This window comes from Octopus sinensis, linkage group LG1 (assembly GCF_006345805.1).
Source record: "Octopus sinensis linkage group LG1, ASM634580v1, whole genome shotgun sequence".
In the NCBI taxonomy this organism is placed as follows: Eukaryota; Metazoa; Mollusca; class Cephalopoda; order Octopoda; family Octopodidae; genus Octopus; species Octopus sinensis.
This window is the reverse complement of record NC_042997.1, coordinates 76,148,444-76,167,684: the sequence shown is the minus strand read 5'-3', so window position 1 is coordinate 76,167,684 and position 19,241 is coordinate 76,148,444. Positions and strand designations below refer to the sequence as shown.

Here is a 19,241-nt window from a genome sequence, read left to right as displayed (position 1 = left end):
TATATAGGGGAGCACCAGTGGGGAGGGGTGGTTCAGAGAAATGATGACAGGTTCTAGGCAAGTAGAACGTAGGATATATATATATATATATATATAATATATTATATATATATATATATATATATATATATACAAATACAGATATATACACTTTGTATATATACATTATATATACATATTGATATATAGATACACCACACACACATATATAAATTAATTTCACTTTGAGGCCTCTGCTAATGTCCTGTGTAAGTGGTCGTCATTCAGAAGCAGTCCACGCCTCAAAGATGCTTCCCTGTAAGTGGCGCAGATGATACCATCAACCGTGCGAAGATCAGCAAAAGACTTCGGTCCTGTAACTACATGAAGCAGCATTCTCAAAAAGAAGATTTCCTGTTTGGTAGGATGAATATTATACACACGCCCAATGACGTTCTTCCTAGAAACACCGGGCCAATTGTCAAGTTCTGTTCCATGTGACCTGCGCTTCCAATTATTGATGTTGTATGTGTAATATTCCGGTACTTCAGGGTAAATGAGAGTAGCAGCAAACTCATCAACTGAACACAATTTAAAAAACGCTGTAAGCGTAGTCCCTCTTGGATTATCAATGACTTGACGTGCATTTTTCTCTGTGAAGTAAACCAGCTGTCTCTTCTGTAAATGAACATTCAGATGGAAAACTGATGGTGAGCTTAGATGAATCTCATATCGAAAAATGCGCCACGCTGCATAATTGGAGGATACATACCTACCCAAAACGAATTGTTTAACTTCGTCATGTCTAAGGTCTTCATCACTGAACACAAACACGGCCATATCATCGCCCTTATTAATGTACTTGCAGAGGTATTGTATGCATCTCACCGAGCTGCAGTACTCAACATTAATGTGTGCATTAAATGTTTTGGAAAGCAAAGGGTTGAATGGAACAATCCAGGCATTATCAACATCGAATGTTATTAACCATTGTCTAACTGTAGCTGTGCGGCCACCCAAACCTGTCTGGTGGTGGTGGCGATGATAATTGTCTGTATGAATGCAGACAGATGTGTAGAGAGAGAGAGTGTGAAAGCGCTGTAGAACGCCGTTTGACGAATCGACGTTATATATAGAAAGTGATGGGAAGGGAAGAAATAGAGTGAGTGAGTGAGGAAGACAGATACATAAAAGACTGAGAGTGGACTTGTCAAAGTGGGTTTTTGGCCCTAGCAACGACACCTTTTAAGATGGGGATTTCTAATGTAGCCCACGGGCATCGTCACCTCATTTTACATGTCCCTGTAAATTTTGGAGTCAATCCAACGGGATGTAGTGGCGTTGAAAGCGGGCCAAGCGGTCGAGTCAAACAAACAAACTTTTTGCATTTCAGTTTTATAAATAGAGATATACACACACACACACACACATATATATATACATATATATATTTACATATATATATGTATCTATGTATATGTGTGTATCTATCTATCGATGTATATATATATCTATATCTATCTATCTCTCTCTCTCTCTCTATATATATATATATATACATATATATATATATATATAAGTTAGAGCAGAATCATCCTGGTTATAGATGAAGCCAAGAAGAGACAAGGAAGAAATTCAAGGAATGAGAATGGGGTAGCAGCAGAGGAAGATATGTATATATATGTATAAGCCTTATGAAAGACTGCTGAATGTGGAGAATGAATGGGAGGAGGAGAGCCTGCCAAATATTGACAATAGACACCACAGACACTCAGAAAACAGATTCCATCACACTCCAGGGGGAGAAACTAGAAGTAGTTGATAGTTTCCGCTACCTGGGTGACCAAGTTAGTAGTGGGGGTGGATGCTCAGAGAGTGTCATCACTAGAATACGAATAGCCTGGGCAAAGTTTACAAAGCTCCTACCCCTACTGGCGACAAAGGGTCTCTCACTCAGAGTGAAAGGTAGATTGTATGATGCATGTGTGCGAACTGCCATGCTTCACGACAGTGAAACATGGGCTGTGACTGCAGAGGACATGCGTAGACTTGAAAGAAATGAAGCTAGCATGATCCGCTGGATGTGTAATGTCAGTGTGAATGCACGACAGAGTGTAAGCACCCTGAGAGAAATGCTAGGCATAAGAAGCATCAGATGTGGTGTGCAAGAGCGACGCTTGCGATGGTATGGTCATGTACTGCGGATGGATGAGGAGAGATGTGTGAAGAAGTGCCACTCCCGAACAGTTGAAGGAATCGGGGGGAGAGGTAGACCCAGGAAGACATGGGATGAGGTAGTCAAGCATAACCTCAGAGCGTTGGGCCTCACTGAGGCAATGGCGAAGGACCGAGATCTCTGGAGATGTGCTGTGACTACTAAGACCTGGGATGCTTCCGGCACCAGTTCCGCATAGCCCCTGCCCATTCAAAGTACCTTGGATCCCGGAACATCTCGCTGTGCTTGAGGAGACCTGTTGAGTCAAGTGCATGTACATGAACATCGAAACAAATATCAATGGAAATAGTAGTAGTGATACCTGTGCCGGTGGCACATAAAAAGCACCATCCGAACGTGGCCGTTCCCAGTGCCACCTCGACTGGCTTCTGTGCCAGTGGCACATAAAAAGCACCATCCGAACGTGACCGATGCCAACCCCGCCTCGAATGGCTTCTGTGCCGGTGGCACATAAAAAGTACCAACCGATCGTGGCCGATGCCAGACCCCTCTGGCACCTGTGCAGGTGGCACATAAAAAGCACTATCCGAACATGGCCGTTCCCAGTTCCGCCTCGACTGGCTTCTGTACCGGTGGCACATAAAAAGCACCATCCGAACATGACCGATGCCAACCCCGCCTCGAATGGCTTCTGTGCCGGTGGAACATAAAAAGCACCATTCGAACGTGGCCGATGCCAGCCCCGCCTCGACTGGCTCCTGTGTCGGTGGCACATAAAAAGCACCAACCGATCGTGGACGATGCCAGACCCGTCTGGCACCTGTGCAGGTGGCACTTAAAAAGCACCCACCACACTCGCGGAGTGGTTGGCGTTAGGAAGGGCATCCAGCTGTAGAAACACTGCCAGATCAGACTGGAGCCTGGTGCAGCCCCTGGCTTCCCAGACCTCGGTCGAACCTTCCAACCCGTGCTAGCGTGGAAAACGGACGTTAAACAACGATGATGATGATGATATATATATGAATTTTTTGTGTAATGAGATAAAAAAAACCGAGGCTGTATAGATATTAGAGCATTTATAGATAGAAGGTCTTTCAGCTGTTTCTAGAATATTAATTAATAATAATATCCCTTCATCGGAGACTGTGTGAGGAAAAGTTAAGTCATAGTTAGTTTCGATGTGACTTATGTAGTTAGTTTTGATGTAACTATGACTTAACTTTTCCTCTCACACTGTCTTCGATGAAGTTATCTTATTATTAATTAATATTCTAGAAACAGCTGTAAGACCTATCTGTAAATGCTCTATATAGCCTTGGTTTTTTTTATCTCATGACACAAAAATTTATATATACACACGCTGACATAGAACCAATGTTGACCCCTTTATTCGCAATAGTACTGAATCTGGAACTTAACTATGGTCTGTCTTATTCAGCATTACCTGATACCTTTGGGTCTCAATGACACCATTATATCTTATATATATACATATATACATACATGTATATTAACAACGACGATATATATAAAGGTGACTGGATGTTCTAAGAGTGTTGATGCTAGAATAAGAATAGCTTGAGCAATGTTCCAAATTCTCAATATACCATTGAAAACAAAATGGTGGTCAGCCTTTTCATCTTTATGTGTTGTTATTGTTTACTGTTTTGGTCTCCCATCACAGTGAAGGGAGAAAAGATACAATGACAGTGAGTAGAGTAGGAAGACAGAATGATGCTATCATTGTGCTTGTTATTTCAGGAGCCGCAGAGAAAGATAAAATGACATTTACCATTGAAATGTGAGCTAATGAAAATTGTATCATAGTCGTCTCTTGTCTTCATTTAACGAACTAACTTAGCGGTTGTCACTTTCACCAACTAACTTATCCTTGTGGGATTTTAGTATTTACAATTATTGCAGAATAGCAAGAAAGAGAGACATATCTCTGAGAACAATGGGGAAAATACCGGGAAAATCTTCCTCTAATTTTTCTGTACCAACTGAACTCTCTAGAGAAACTGTGACAATAGGATGAGCACCAACCTTGGACCCCATAAGATCATTTCTGATCAACAAATCGACACCTGGAACTGAGTAAGAGTCAAGAACACCTACTTTCACCTCACCAGAAATCAGATCTGAAGTTAACCCTTTTGTTACCACACCACCCAAAGCCACCCGAAAAAAATTTTGGCTCATGTGACCAAGCCACCCAAAACTGCCTGTAATCACCTATTTAAATGAGAATATCAGAGCAAATCTCATTAGTACATTTGTGAAAACACATGATTATACTTCGTAAACAGTTCAGCTACAGTTTTTTACAACGATCGACGTGTAATTTTAATTCTGTGAATTTTGGGAGATTTTTTTACCAAATTTGTTCCTGTTGTGTTTTCAAAATTTTAAATTCTGACAGAAAAATGGATACGAATTTCATTCTGTCAAGCAGCGAGTCAGAATTCGAAGAATTTTCCACTGAAGATCTTGATAAATCTAACTCTATAACTAAAAAAAAAAGCACGTGGTATTTGATAATGAATCTGATGTTTCATTTTCTGAAAGTGAAAGCAGTGAATCCGTGAGCTCCAATAGCGATAAAGAAAATGAATTGGCACCTGAATGGAGTAAAAATTTAAAAAACTGTTTCTTTCAGTGATTTTTCTGAAGAAACTGGACCAAGTCACAGTCTTTCTCAGGAGAGTAGAGTGTTAGACTATTTCTTTTTACTTTTTCCAATGAGCCTATTTGAAATAATTACGGCAGAAACAAACTGTTACGCTGAAAGTAAACAAAATGAAAAAAGGATAGTTTGTGGTTTCCCCACAAGCTTAAATGAAATTAAGGCATATTTTGCCATAAATATTATTATGGGCATTAGAAAGTTACCCAGAATAACAAATTACTGGAGTAGCGATGAGCCCTTTGGAGACGAATATATCTCAAGTATAATGACGAGGACACAATTTTTGAAATTGACTCAGTATTTACATGTAAGAGACACGAGCAGTACACCAGTACATGGAGGACCAGATTTTGATCCCTTATTTAAAATAAGACTCCTCATTGACTGTGTTCAAAACACATATAAACAGTATATAAACCAGGGAGATATTTATGTATTGTTGAGGATATGGTGGGCTATAAAGGCCGAGTGCGTTTTCAACAATGTATGCCAGGAAAGCCCACAAAATGGGGGATCAAAGTTTGGAAGATTTGTGAATCAAATACTGGGCACTGCTCGGGATTTGAATTTTGTACTGGAAAAAGAGACAATTATGCAAGTCAGCATGGCCTAGGGTATGATGTGGTCTGGAATTTATCACTTCCATACCATAACCAGGGCCACCTATTATTTTTTGACTGATTTTTCAGTTTGGTCAAACTTGCGGAGAATTTAGATACTGTGGCAACACATACATGTGCTACAGTGATTGCTAGTAGAAAAGGACTGCCGTTGGATATAAAAAAAGCAAAATTTAAAAAAGAATGGTGAAATAATTCAACGGCAGAAAGGAAATTTGCTAGTGATCGCATACAGAAATAAGAGGCAGATCAATTTTCTGTCTACCTGTGCACGGCCACATGTGGATGAAAATGGCATGCCATTTGTGAACCTTGACTATAACAGGTACATGGGTGTAGATCGGCTGAATCAGATGATGTCTTACTATCCAGTTGGCAGACTGGGGAATAAATGTTGGCGATACCTGGTTTGGTATATAGTAAACATGAGTATTACTAATGCGTTTATACTATATACCAAATCGGGACCGGCTCGAAAGCGATGTGACCATCTGCAGTTCCGAGCAGATATAGCAACACAACTAAGAGCTGGTTATTCCTAAAAAAAAAAAAAAAACTGTAGGGAGAAAAAGCAAAGCCTGCCAGAGGGATATCCCTCTGAATTCAGCCGATCTTCATAAATTAGAAAAAAATCAAGGCTCGCAAAAAGCAGTGTCGTGACTGCCTTCATCAAAAAAGGAAAGCTCCTAGTAGAAGGGCTGTTGAAACAACTTTCCAATGTGCATTCTGCAAGGTTGCATTATGTAGAGCAGGGTGCTTTACAAGTTTTCATGATAGGAATATTGTTTGATTTGTATATATGTGTGATTTGATTTTATAAATATTTTCAAATTTACTTCGTTTTTATTTTTCTTTATGTGTAATTTTAATTTACTCGTTATTTTAATTTACCTGTAAGGTGAGTGACGAATTTTGATTAATTTCTTTTGTAAATCATCATTGTATCTATGTATGTATCTATACATTATTGTATCTGTGTATCTATGTATGTGGGAGAGCTTATTTAATCTAGTTGATGGTGTGTGTGTATTTTGTTTTCTAGTTTTCTTCACAGACAAATTCCAGTCTTTTGTTTTACTTATATCTTTATGGTACACCTGTCTTTTGTATGTTTAAATTCACCTAATGAATCCAGTAATGTGCATAGCTCTTCTATAGTAAAATTTTGTTGTATACCCGATTGAATATTAGCTAATAACCCATTTTCTTTCACGATGTTTGAACAAAGATTTTAATAATTTTATATTTTGTTGAATTTATCTGTATTTACCTGTAATTAGAGTCACTTTGTGACAAAAATTATGGTATAGAATTGGTTGAGAACCTTTCGTTATACTATCTTCCAAAAATCACATTAATATGTTGATAAATAAAAAAAAGTTAGAGTTGTTTAATGAAACCAGACTAAATTTATGATTATGTTAGAAATTAATTGAAACACATAAGGGGTGTATTTTGGTTAGAAATATAGTAACGAAAGGGTTAAATTTACAAAATGGAGAGGTTGTGATGGATGGTTAGCAATTCTCTTAAACATAATTTATACATACTGTATATGGCCAAGCATTATCTTTTGTGTTGAAACCCTTTGGTCGTATTTTTTTTCTAGCACTGACTTAAGCCACTCAAGCTTGTTTGGTTTGGGTTTAAAAGTTCAATTGGACTAAACCTTTCATATCCCCCCAAACACATAACAGCACCTTATGTGGGTGGAGACCTTTAGCCTGGGGTGCTGGTGTTTCTCCTTTCTCTACCCACTGTCTTTAGCACTTGACATTTTTATAGAGAACCCATTCTCATTGCTAGTCATTATTCTGTTCAAAAAGGGTTCATTTATGAGACATAACAGCAAAGAAGAGCACACATTCACTCTCAGCATGCAATTAAACTTGGAAAGTTTGTGAGGAACCCATTGACTCAATTTGCTAACTTTTCCTATGACACACAGGGGTCGATAAATGGTTGAATGACCAAATCCAAGCTTCTCTGCTAGTTCCTCATCAGTTACAGTGAGATTTTATTCCACCAAGGTTTGCAAGGCATCCTCATCAAGCTCTACAGATCTTCCAGGACAAGGCTTAACTTCTAGGCTGTAGTGTCCAGCTTGAAATTTCTGGAACCACCATTGACATTGGCTTACACTCCCCATATGCTGCATTGATATTCCTTACAGTTTCCATTATGTTGTTGCCTTTATTGACCTCATAAAGCAAAATATGCCGAATAAGCTCCTTTGTCACTTCCATAATAGCTTTGAAAAAATAACTGTTAAAATTGAACTGCACTCTTCAAAACTTGCACTAAGAATAAGGACAAGGTAAAATTACTACTTGCTTTTACAGTTAAATGATGCAGGTAGTTTATTCCATCCCCCTCTGACTTTTAGTTCATGCAATTGAAAAAATTGCATTATTCATGGGATGACCCAGTATATGTGGTCACATGAGCCGTGTTGTGGGAAGATGCCTTGAGTATGTTATTATTTAGTCAAGGGGGTTGCTGAAGGTTGTATCATTGCCACTAGGTGGGTTAATGTGAGCTGCAGTGTGATAAATTTCCTGTTGCAAAAACTGGCGTTGCAGTGTAGTTTGCATTTGTTTGAGGAGGCAATTACGGATCCTAACTTAGGTGTAGTAGAGTAGGAGATTTTTACAGTGATTTATTAAAGATGGGATAGTATTTATGCTGTGGTGGGAAGTTCGAGTTTAGGATTTTAAAGAAAAGTTTGGATAGAGATTTAAAGGTGGTTTGAACCATAGGATCTCCCACTTCAAGCCCTTAGAATGTTTAGGGCTTGTGGTTATAGTGGGTGGATCTTGATAGGGAGGCTCATAGTTATTATAGGTTAGAGGTGGCCAATGGGGCTGCTGAGTGCGATGTGTAGGAGGTTTCTTTTGAGAAGGATTAATATTAGGAAAGAAATGTGCAATTTTTGTTTTAAGCTTGGTATTGGGGATATAAAAGATCTTTTCATGGAAGCCACTTATCTGGAGAGCCTAATTATAATACGGGGCATAACTGTTAAAAATTTCTTCATTAGTAGATAAATTGGAGATTCTGATAGAAATGCCTGTGATTATACTATTAAGGGTAAGTTTAGGGTGATTTGACAGAATGTTGATATATTGTAAAAATTAATTGGGTTTGTGGAAAGAGTGATATAGATTTGTATTTAAGTCCAGAGTAATGTCTAAGAAATTGGTCACTTTAGTGTCATTTTTGAATGAGATATACTCAGGTTATAGTTTTCAAAAAGTTTACATAGGGCTCTCTTGGTTTGTTCAACAGAAGGTCAAGATAATCCAGTCACAGTAAGGAGTTCCCCATCTCTGTAGAGCTCTCCAGAGGGATTAAGAAGGAATAGGCCAGCTAGTAAATCATTTACTCCCAATTATGCAAGGGGAAAAGAAACTAAGCAAGGCCTAGACTGAGATTTTAAAATACTGCAAAAATGTGGAAAGGAATTGATCATAGTAAATGGCAAACCCAAGTGAAAAACTAACCACTATGGAAAAAGCTTATCAAGTCATGCCAAAGCCATGAACAGTGATACTTGCGACAACTGATTGTAGATAAGATATAGATATATTTTTTTTTTGTGTGTCTGTTGGATTTGGTAGTGGAAAAAGGCAGTCTTAGCGGCAAGAACATAGGACTCAGCTGTGACCAACACAGAAAGGAATCCATCTGTTAATGACTGGTATATGATGTCAAGTGAACAAAAAATATTTTTCAACATTTTAATTGGCATATATTCCATATTTATTTCTGAAAATTGAAACTTTAGTGAAGTTGAAGCATTGAAAAATAGTTAATTAACCATAAGATGTGCTTATTTGCAAATGTCTTAATATTCTTAGGGATTAAAAATAGCAGACAGCTTATTCTATTTCTCAGGCTTATGTGATTACAAGGAATATGCAGGAAGAAAAATTAACTAGTTTATTGAGAAGAGTTGCCTTATGCTCACAATTCAATAATGCTGATAGATGCTCTCCTCAGTGAATGATATAACAGTATCATGTTATATAGGTAAAGCAGATATACTGGACATAAACTTTATTCTAAATTAACATGTTTTGAAGGAAGCTGAAAGTTTTTCAGCAAAATTAGTTCCGTATGAAGTTAATTCTTTGGCCTGGTCACAAAATTACTAATGCTGTTTTTCTTGTGGGAAAACTGCAGGAGAAGTTCTTATCTTAGAAAAAGATCACACTACATTGCATTTATTGATTTGCAGAAGGTTTTTGACAGACTCCCTTGCTTTGAAGTCTGGTGTAAAATAAAATAATTAAATCTGAATGATTCAAGCTGCCTAGATATCAAAAGCGTCAACTGAAGTGTGCTGAAGAGATGATTGCAGTGATTGGAATACATAATTTAATGAATTAGTAATATACTTTGTAGCTGACTTTCTCTACTCATGCAAATTATTGACTTCAGTTTTTAATTTCTTATTCTGTAGAAACATGCCTATCCTGCTGATGAACTCATGCCTCTCAGTTGCAAAGAGCGCTATCGAGGTCGAGAAAAATCACGAGGAGATATAGATGAATGCATGGGCAAGTAAGGCAGTTTTTTTTTTTTTTTATTTAACTTTAAAATAATATCTCTTTTATTCTCAGGTATTTAAATAAATTTTTCTGTATATTAACAGCTCTAAAGTTAAAAGTGAAATTTCTCTGAAGGTGTATAAAATTATTATTTAAATACTTTTAAGAGAAGTTCTGGTTCAAGAACATGAGAAAAAAAAATTTTATTTCATGATGATGAAACCTCTTCATAAAATACATGAATAAAAATTCCTAATGAATTATTTGCAACTCCTTTTAGGATAAAACATTGTTGATTTTAGATGTCAAATTTATTAACATCACTAGCAGAAATACCAGGTGTTGCCTGGGTTAAAGAAAATAATGAAATTTTAAAACACCATCTAGATTACGCAGGTCAACTGCTAGTAGCTGAGATACCAACTTTCTACATTAATAACTCTCCAACCCATGCCAGCATGGAACATAGACATTAAATGTTAAAAGAAAGTTTTCATCTCATATATGTATATAAAGTAAATACACGTAATTCAAAAACATGTTTTGTGTAGCTTATTTCATAAAGAAAAACAGGTACACATAGTTAATCAGACAATGCAGGTGGATATTCTCCCCAATGATATAATAGTATCATCTTTAACTGCTACATAAGCAAAGTTGATAGATGGAGAGAGAGCCCTCAAGCTAATGGAACATGTTTTGAAAGAAGCTGAAAGTGTTTCAGCAAAAACTTAGTTTCATTTTGCACCAAAACTACAAATGCCATATTTCTTGTGAAGCAACTGCAAGAGAAGTTCTTATCTCAGAACAAACCATATTTTGTATTTATTAATTTTCAGTAGGTTTTTAACAGAATCCCTTGCTTTGAAGTATGTGAAGAAACTAAATATAAATGGTTTGAGAGTGACCAGACATTAAAGATATCAACTGAAGTGTGCTAAAGAGATGATTGCAGTGGTTTGGATTCTTAACTTAATTGGATGAGTGCTGGGTCAAAAAATGTCATTTACTACCAATGGATAGTACGTCTGGAAGAGGAAACTGAAAGCAGTAATATTAACAATGTCAGGGAACCAGGTTGTATAGAAGAAAGACAATTGGTTGATTTGGTCTGCTCATGCAAATTATTGTTTAATTTCTTATTTCTTATTCTATAGAAAGATGACTATCCTGTTGATGAACTGATGCCTCTCAGTTGCAAAAAAATGCTAGAGCCTGCTTTTTCATACAGGATAAAATCCTTTTTCTTTATTAGTAGAGGCATCAATTTCCAACATTTATTCTGTATTTTCTTTACTCTGCTACTGTATGGCTTTGAAGGTATTTATTTATTTACATGTAAGTTTGTATGCATTGTGGGATAATTAGGATTGCAAACCAAAAGCTTTTATTGCAACTAGCCATGTCTGGGCCAAATGTGCCTTTCAGTGAGGGAGTATGTTAACCCAGACATGACTCTGTAAGATTTTTCAGTTAAGGGTTTGTAATCATAGATTAACACACACACACACGGTAACAATATCATCACAACCAAACAAGCAACTGAAAAGAAAGGAGCTAGGGGATGAGCTAAGCAGCTTCTGATAAACAAAACAATGATTTCAGAAGTGCAATAGCATAGGAGGCATTTGGTTACAATCTTGTTGAAGTAGAGAAAAAGTAAAATGCTTTCAGTCCTGTTCACCTCTTGTAAATCCTAGAATTCCAGAGATCACAAAGTCAGAAAACCAAGATTCGTCCTGATCTACCATCAGGAATTATCATTGAGAGAATAAGGTATTGCATGAAATATGTCAAGGAGTCAGTTCAGCTTTACACATGTCTTTTTTGAGAATACCTTCAAAGTATATGTCAAAAATATAAATGACGAAGAAAGGTTTGACTTGATTCTGTATAGATATTAAGTTTGACCAAGGTAAATATTCCTACCCGATTGTAAAGTGAAGGAAGAATACAAGCCAGACTAACAAATCTATATTAAATGGTTTAGTTTTCTTTTATCTTATAAGAAATGAACTAGAGATCAAAAGATAGATGAAAATATGTCCTGTGATGGAACTTATAACATTATCATCATCATTTAACGTCTGTCTTCCATGCATGCATGGGTAGGATGGTGGACAGGAGTTGGCCAGGTAGAAGACTATTCTAGGCTGCTGTGTCTCTTTTGGCTGGGTTTTTATGATTGTATGCCCTTCCTAACACCAACCACTCTGTAGAGTGGACTCAGTGTTTTTTATGTGGGACTAGCACAAGTGAGGTTAGTTTTGGCATGCTTTTTACAGCTGGATGCCCATCCAAATGCCAACCACTTTATAGTGTAGACTGGATGCTTTTTAAGTGGCACCAGCACTGGCAGGGTCACCAAGTAACTCACAAGACAAGGAATTTTGAGAGAGGCAGGGGCATTTGAGGAGGGAACTTGTGTTAAAGGATGAAAGGTTAGAGTGAGACAGAGAGGCAGAAGCAGGTGTCTTGCTATTGAGGAGGTACATGGTTACTCAGAGAGAGAGAGAGAGAGAGAGAGGATAAGAAAGAGGACAGAAACAGGTGTGCTGATGTAAAAGAGATACTTGGTTACCTAGTCAGAGGGAAGAGCAAAAGTAGGAGAGACAGTGAGTGATCAAGAATCAGGGCAGAAACAGGTGTGCTGCTGTAGAGTGCATACATGGGTACCTAGCCAGAGGGAAGAGCAAGGGAAAAGGAAAGAAAGAGTAAGTAACAGTAAAAGTGCAAGAGAGAGCTGGTGAAGTGCCAGGGCATACTCACAAGTAACATGAATCAGAGCATAGATGTGATGGTAGAGTAATGAGGAGAGAGGTATGGAGGTCATAATAAACATGGTCAGGTATTGCCAAGAAGGCGCAAGTAAAGAGTGGGGATTGCCGTGACTGGTGAAAACCTGGGTATAAAGATAGGGTGGGGGGAAAGCAGCAAAACAGTGAGCAGGACAGTGAGGGCAGGAAAGGGGATTGGAAGACAATCATAGTTTATGAAAAAGAAATGTAAAGAAGAGAAAGATACAGTTTAGAAGAGGAGATGTAGTTTGGTTTCTTGGGGTAGGGTGTGTGAAAAGTTTGATGTTACATGTGAGTGGAACACTGCTTCTAGAACTCAGTTTCACTGACATAGGTGGGACTTCTTTAGAATCTCATATTGCCAAACATCTCAATCTATTGTCATTTCCTCTATGAGCCCTAACATCCTAAGATCAGTCCTCACCACTTTATTCCATGTCCTCTTGGGTCTCCCTCTTCCACAGGTACAATCCACTTTCAGTGGTTGGCACTTCTGCATAGAGTTATCTTTACCCATATGCATCACATGTCCAGACCAATGCATTCTCCTCTCTTGAAGCGACATTTAATCCCTCTTATGCCTAACTTTTCTTTCAACACAGTTGCACTTTGTCGGTCATGCACACTGATGTTGCAAATCCGACAGAGCATATTACCTTTATTCCTCTCCAGTCTATGCATGTACTCTGCATTCAGAGCCCATGTTTGACTACCATGAGTGTGGCCATTCTCACACAATCTACCTTTCACTCTAAGAGAGAATCCTTTTGTTGCCAACAGAGGTAGTAACTCTTTGAATTTCTTCCATCCTATTCTTATTCTAGAAACAATACTTTCAGAACATCCACCACCATTACTAATTTTCTCACCTAAGTAGCAGAAACTATCTACTATGTCAAGAGAGCCGCCTGGGCATTTGATTGAGTCTAAGTCCCATGTGCTCTTAGTGCCTATTGTTCCTGTGCATCTGCCACACATGAAAGTGACCTTATCTGTTAACCTTCCTTTGGTTCCACTGCATCTCTTATGTGTCCACAGCTTACACTTGGTGCAACAAATGGAATTACTTCCCACTCCCTTCCTACATATTGAGCAGGGTCATTTTCCTGAAGAAAGAGAGTCTTTGCTTTCTTGCCAACAACAACTTTAAGTCTTTGCTAGGTTAACTTTAAGGCTCTTTGATTCCAGCTTTTACTTCCTAATCGGGAACTTCTCCAATTCTGCTTCAGATTCTACAAGAAGAGCTAAGTCATCAGCATATAGCAGTTCCCATGTGATTCCAATTTTGAATTTCTCTGTTATGGCCTGGAGAACTCTGATAAATAAGAATGAACTTAGAACTGATCACTGGTGAACTCCAACTTGTATACTATCGCCATCACTGTATTCAAAGCTGACTCTCACCTTACTGACAGCATTGCTGTACATGGCTTGTATGGTTCTAACAAGCCACTTCTCTACTCCTGGCTTCCTTAGAGATCGCCAAATAAGAGAGCGGGGAACCCTGTCGAAAGCTTTCTCCAGGTCGATGAAGGCTAAGTACAGTGGTTTACTTTTGGCCAAATACTTTTCTTGCAGCTGTCTCACTAGGAAGATGGCATCTGTAGTACTTCTCCCAGGAACAAAACCAATCTGCATCTCATCTAGTTTAACTCTATTCCTAATCAATTGAGCTGTAACTTTCTCTGTAATTTTCATGACCTGATCCAACAGCTTGATACCTCTGTAGTTTTTTCTATCTAAGGCATTACCTTTAATAATAGGAATAGGAGCACTCTGTCGGTTACAACAACAAGTGTCCTAGCTGCTACGATAAATGGAACAGCTTGCTCGTGAAATTAACGTGCAAATGGTTGAGCACTCCACAGACATGTGTCCCCCTAACATAGTTCTCAGGGAGATTCAGTGTGACACAGAGTGTACAAGGCTGGCTCTTTGAAATACAGGTTCTACTCATTTTTGCCAGCTGAGTGGATTGGAGCAACGTGAAATAAAGTGTCATGCTCAAGGGCACAATGCATCGCCAGGAATTGAACTCATGACCTTACAATCATGAGCCAAATGCCCTAACCATTAAGCCACGTACCTTCACCTTTGCACTTGTATCAGATAATTATAATACTACAACACCAGTCTTTGGGGATGACACCTTCCTGAATAACCTGATTAACTATGTGAGAGACTAGGCTGTATTCCACACTGCTTTGCAATCCTGAATACCTCACACCTCTGATACTCATGCTGTTGAACATTGGCAAACTTTTTATCTTCTGCTATTCCTTTTGCTATGTAAACCTGTCGCCTAGTCTCCCTTCTGGGTCCCTGATATAATGCTCTACTTCCACCATTTTTCCAGGCTTTCCACACCTGTCCCTTTGCACTGTCCACTTCCTTATTTCACCACCATGTCACCCTCTGCCTAGCTGGGAATTTGCATCAGTCACAGAGTAGGTCATTGCCCCCCCCCCCGTAAATTGTCCCACAGAAACTTCCAGTTGTTTTCTAAGCTCTATGTCCCTTCCTCCTCCTCCTCCTCTCTATCATCATAGGCTTCAAATAGAATGTCTCTAAATTTTTGTTGGTTTGCTGGGTCTTTGAGCTTCCATAATCTTCTTTTCCAGTGTGGTTTATTTCTCCAAGTCTCTCTAGCCCTAATTCTGAAGTCACAAACTAGTACCCTATGTTGGGGTGTACACTCTTCACCTGGTAAAGATTTTGTATTTGTGAGCCTGTGAGCATCAGCCTATCTCATTGCCTGGTGATGAGGTAGTCAGCCTGGTTTATGTTCCCACCAGACTATTAAGTGATTAGGTGGCTGACTGGTTTTCTGAAGTTAGTGTTGCAGATCATGAGATCATTTACATCACTGAACTCAAGTAGCCTTGTTCCCTTCTTATTCCTGGGGCCAAAACCTTAACCACTATGACATCCATAGGAATGTTGCCCAGCATGTCCATTAAAGTCGCCAGCCACAATAATGGACTCTGTGTCATTTGTTGTTGAGATAGTCTGCAAAAGGTCATCAGTAAACCCAACCTGTGATGCATAGGCAGAGATAATTGTAACTGTTAATCTATGTATGATAAGTATCAACTTAATAACCCTGTTGCATACTCTGACTACCTCAGTTACCTTATTTATTAGTTTGTCAAGAAAGTTCTTGCAGAATTTTAAATTTTGGTTTTAAATGATGTATTTTCAAATTAATTTTCGTTAAATTACTTTGACGTTGTATATCATTTTAAAGCCACTTTTTTTCTCTATCTAATTGTGTTACTCTTTTTCTTTTTGAATAATTAGGCCATTTTTTCCGGAACGTTGAATACAACATGGACAAAATGCAAATTCGCACAATTTTCTTATTCCAGTTCAAGCTAGGCTGAAAAGCTGCTGAAACATCTCGCAATATCAACAATGTGTTTGGCCCAGGAACCACTAATGAATGTACAGCACAATGGTAGTTCAAGAAATTTTGTAGCGGTGACGAGAGTCTTGAAAAGGATAAGCATAGTGGTCAGCCATCGGATGTTGACAACAGTTAACTAATTTAAAAGTTAAAAACTGCAAGAACTTTCTTGACAACCTAATACCTACTTTTATGCTAGGAGTATGCCCACACCACCCACTCCATCACCCAGAAGAATTTGAATCTCTGTTTATTACCCGTGAGGAATCTAGCATCTCATTTCTTGCACATCACACTCATCAACATGGCGATGCTCCATCATTTTGATAATCTCACCAGATTTCCCCTTCATTGTGTCAGCATTGATGGTTGCAGCCCTAAAATTGTGTACTTGGGAGGGACAATGGGAAGGTAATTGTGGGGCTTTTGTCTGTGTCTGAAATGATCTATGGAAATGCTTGCTAGGTAGTGTAGAACCTTGGTACATTGTGTTTTTGATTCAATGAAGTATAATTTCCTCACTCCCATACAGCATCCAGATTAAGGGCCAGTAAAGAGATGGGTAAGAAGGGCGTGAAAGTAGTCATGTATCCATATATATACATATACACAGTATTAACCTTATATGTTTATATATACATACATCATATATGTCTATATCCACAAACCCTATGCAGCATGGTATGAATCTTACATATTCATACATGCAGACACATATATATGCATGCATGCATACAAGAACAGATGAGGTAGAACAATTAGATGTGAAGGGCAATGCAGACTGTATGGATGTATACTAAAGGTGTCTCATTGCTGTACAAAATGTCATCATAATGCTATTTTTCTATGAAACATGATATAGGGCAGGGGTGGGCAACTTTTTTAGAGTGCATGCCAAAACTGGCAAAAATCTCTGTCACAAAATTCTTTCACTTGTGCCAACTAAATTTTTTTGAGAACATATTTGGCAATGATCTTTCGATATGTCAAAAATCAATCAGCTGTTAAGGTCCAGCATTCAGAAAATTCCCTAAAAAATCGTTATTATTTTTGTAGGTGGAAATTGACATTTTCTTTGAAGGCAGTATAAAACAAAGGGGGGAAATAGACATGAACGCATGTATGTGTTGATGGGGAGGGGGTGAGACAGAAAGTGCATGCGTGTGTGGGTGTGTGAGGGAGAGAGAGAGAGAGAGAGAGAGAGACAGCATACATTTAAAAAATTTTTTCTCACATCTTTTTTGAGTGAGTGTGAGAGTTATTTACTAAGAAAGAGAAAGAGAGAAAGAAGGTGTGTTGCTGTGTGTGCATGAGAGAGAGAGAGAGAAAGTGAAAGAGATAGCGTAAATTTTATTTATTTATTTTTTCATGCATCTTTTTTTAGTGAGAGAGAGAGAGAGAGAACGTGTCTTGCTCTGTGAGAGAGAGAGAGAGAAAGTGATAGCATAAAACTAAGTTTTTCTTGCAAAAAAATTTTCACTATCACTCTCTCCCTCTCTTTCACACACACAGCAAGACACATTTCTCTCTCTCTCTCTCTCTCTATCACGCACTAAAAAAAGGTGCGAGAAAAAGTAAATAAATAAATAAAATTTACACTCACTCTCTCTGTCTGTCTCACACACACACACACACACACACACAGAGCAATGTATACCTTCTCTCTCTCTCTCAGTCAATCACTCACTCAAAAAAATGCAAGAAAAATGAATGAAAATATGTACACTGTCACTCTCTCACACACACACAGCAACACACATCTTTGTCTCTCTCTCTCTCTCTCTCTCACACACACACACACACACACACACACACACACACACACACACACACACACACACACACACACACACTCACTCACTCACTCAGTCACTTTCTGTCCATGTTTATTTCCTCTCTTTCACTTTATGCTGCCTTGAAAGAAAATGTCAAGCACAATAAATGAAAATTTTTTATGGAATTTACCAAACGCCATATGGTAATAGCTGAGCTGCACACACATGCCTTCAAGTTAAAATGAAAGATAGCCTATTATGCTACTTGATATCTCTTAAGGAAGTGTATGTTAAGAACTTTTTTAATAAGTGGTAAAACACAGTATATAATAATTGAAAATGTATTTATTCACCTTCAAAGTTACATCTAAACAACCTTTGTCATTTTCAAAAGAAAACATTAGATAAAATATCAGTCCAGCAGAAAACTAGCAGATAACCTTTGCCACTTTCAAAACAAAACATCAGTCAGATGAAGTATTATTTTGATAGAAAACTTGCTGACTCCTTTCGATATACATGTATATGCAGTATTATCAGTGGAACTTCTGCTGCTGCATCACTGATGACAGAGATTTTGTATCGGGTTTATATTTTGTAACCTTCAGAGATATGCATGCACTACTAGTTTCATCCGTCAGGTTACTCCTATTACATGACTTAACAAAATTCATTACTGAGAACAAGGATTCACAGGCATATATTGATGAAAACATGGATATTAGTGCTGTTGCAAAGTTTTTCAAACTGGAAAAGTTTTCTGGAATGGCATTCTGCACTCCTCTCTAGTACTCCTATCTCTAATTGCTTTTTTTCAATATTTTCTAAGTCAACTCTAAGGTCAATAAATTTTTGCTTCCAAATTGAGTGACTTTGAAATTCAATCAACTGCAATTCAAAATCAATCATGTCTATCCATGAAAACATTTGCAAGTTTCGTTCTTCCAGTTTGATAACGTCTGGAAACTTTATGAATTTTGCTGTCTCTTCCATATCCCTGAATTTAGCAAGCCTTGTGGAAAACTGTTCAGCAGTTGACTTGATAATGTTTACAAACAGCTTTTGAAGATATTAGCACTCTGTTCTGTCATCTTTTGAGAGATCATTGATGTACCTCTTTAGGTTTGGGAAGTATCTAAATCCTTCTTAAAAACTTCTAGCTTCATTTCAAAAGCCTTTATGTAACCAAACATAACACCAAGCGTCTTACAAGAGACCTGTAATTTAACACTCAAGTTATTCAAA

General features: G+C 38.0%; 1 protein-coding gene across 2 annotated transcripts in view; it reads left to right on the top strand.

Annotated features, from left to right (window-relative positions):
- The window catches only part of LOC115210263 (ER degradation-enhancing alpha-mannosidase-like protein 3), a 413,751-nt gene that overhangs the window by 73,404 nt on the left and 321,106 nt on the right, over positions 1–19,241 (top strand). For both annotated transcript variants that reach the window (XM_036501986.1, XM_029779124.2), the window contains exon 3: positions 9,930–10,030. In XM_036501986.1, the coding sequence (XP_036357879.1) occupies positions 9,930–10,030 (101 nt within the window). The remainder of the gene's footprint in view (positions 1–9,929; positions 10,031–19,241) is intronic.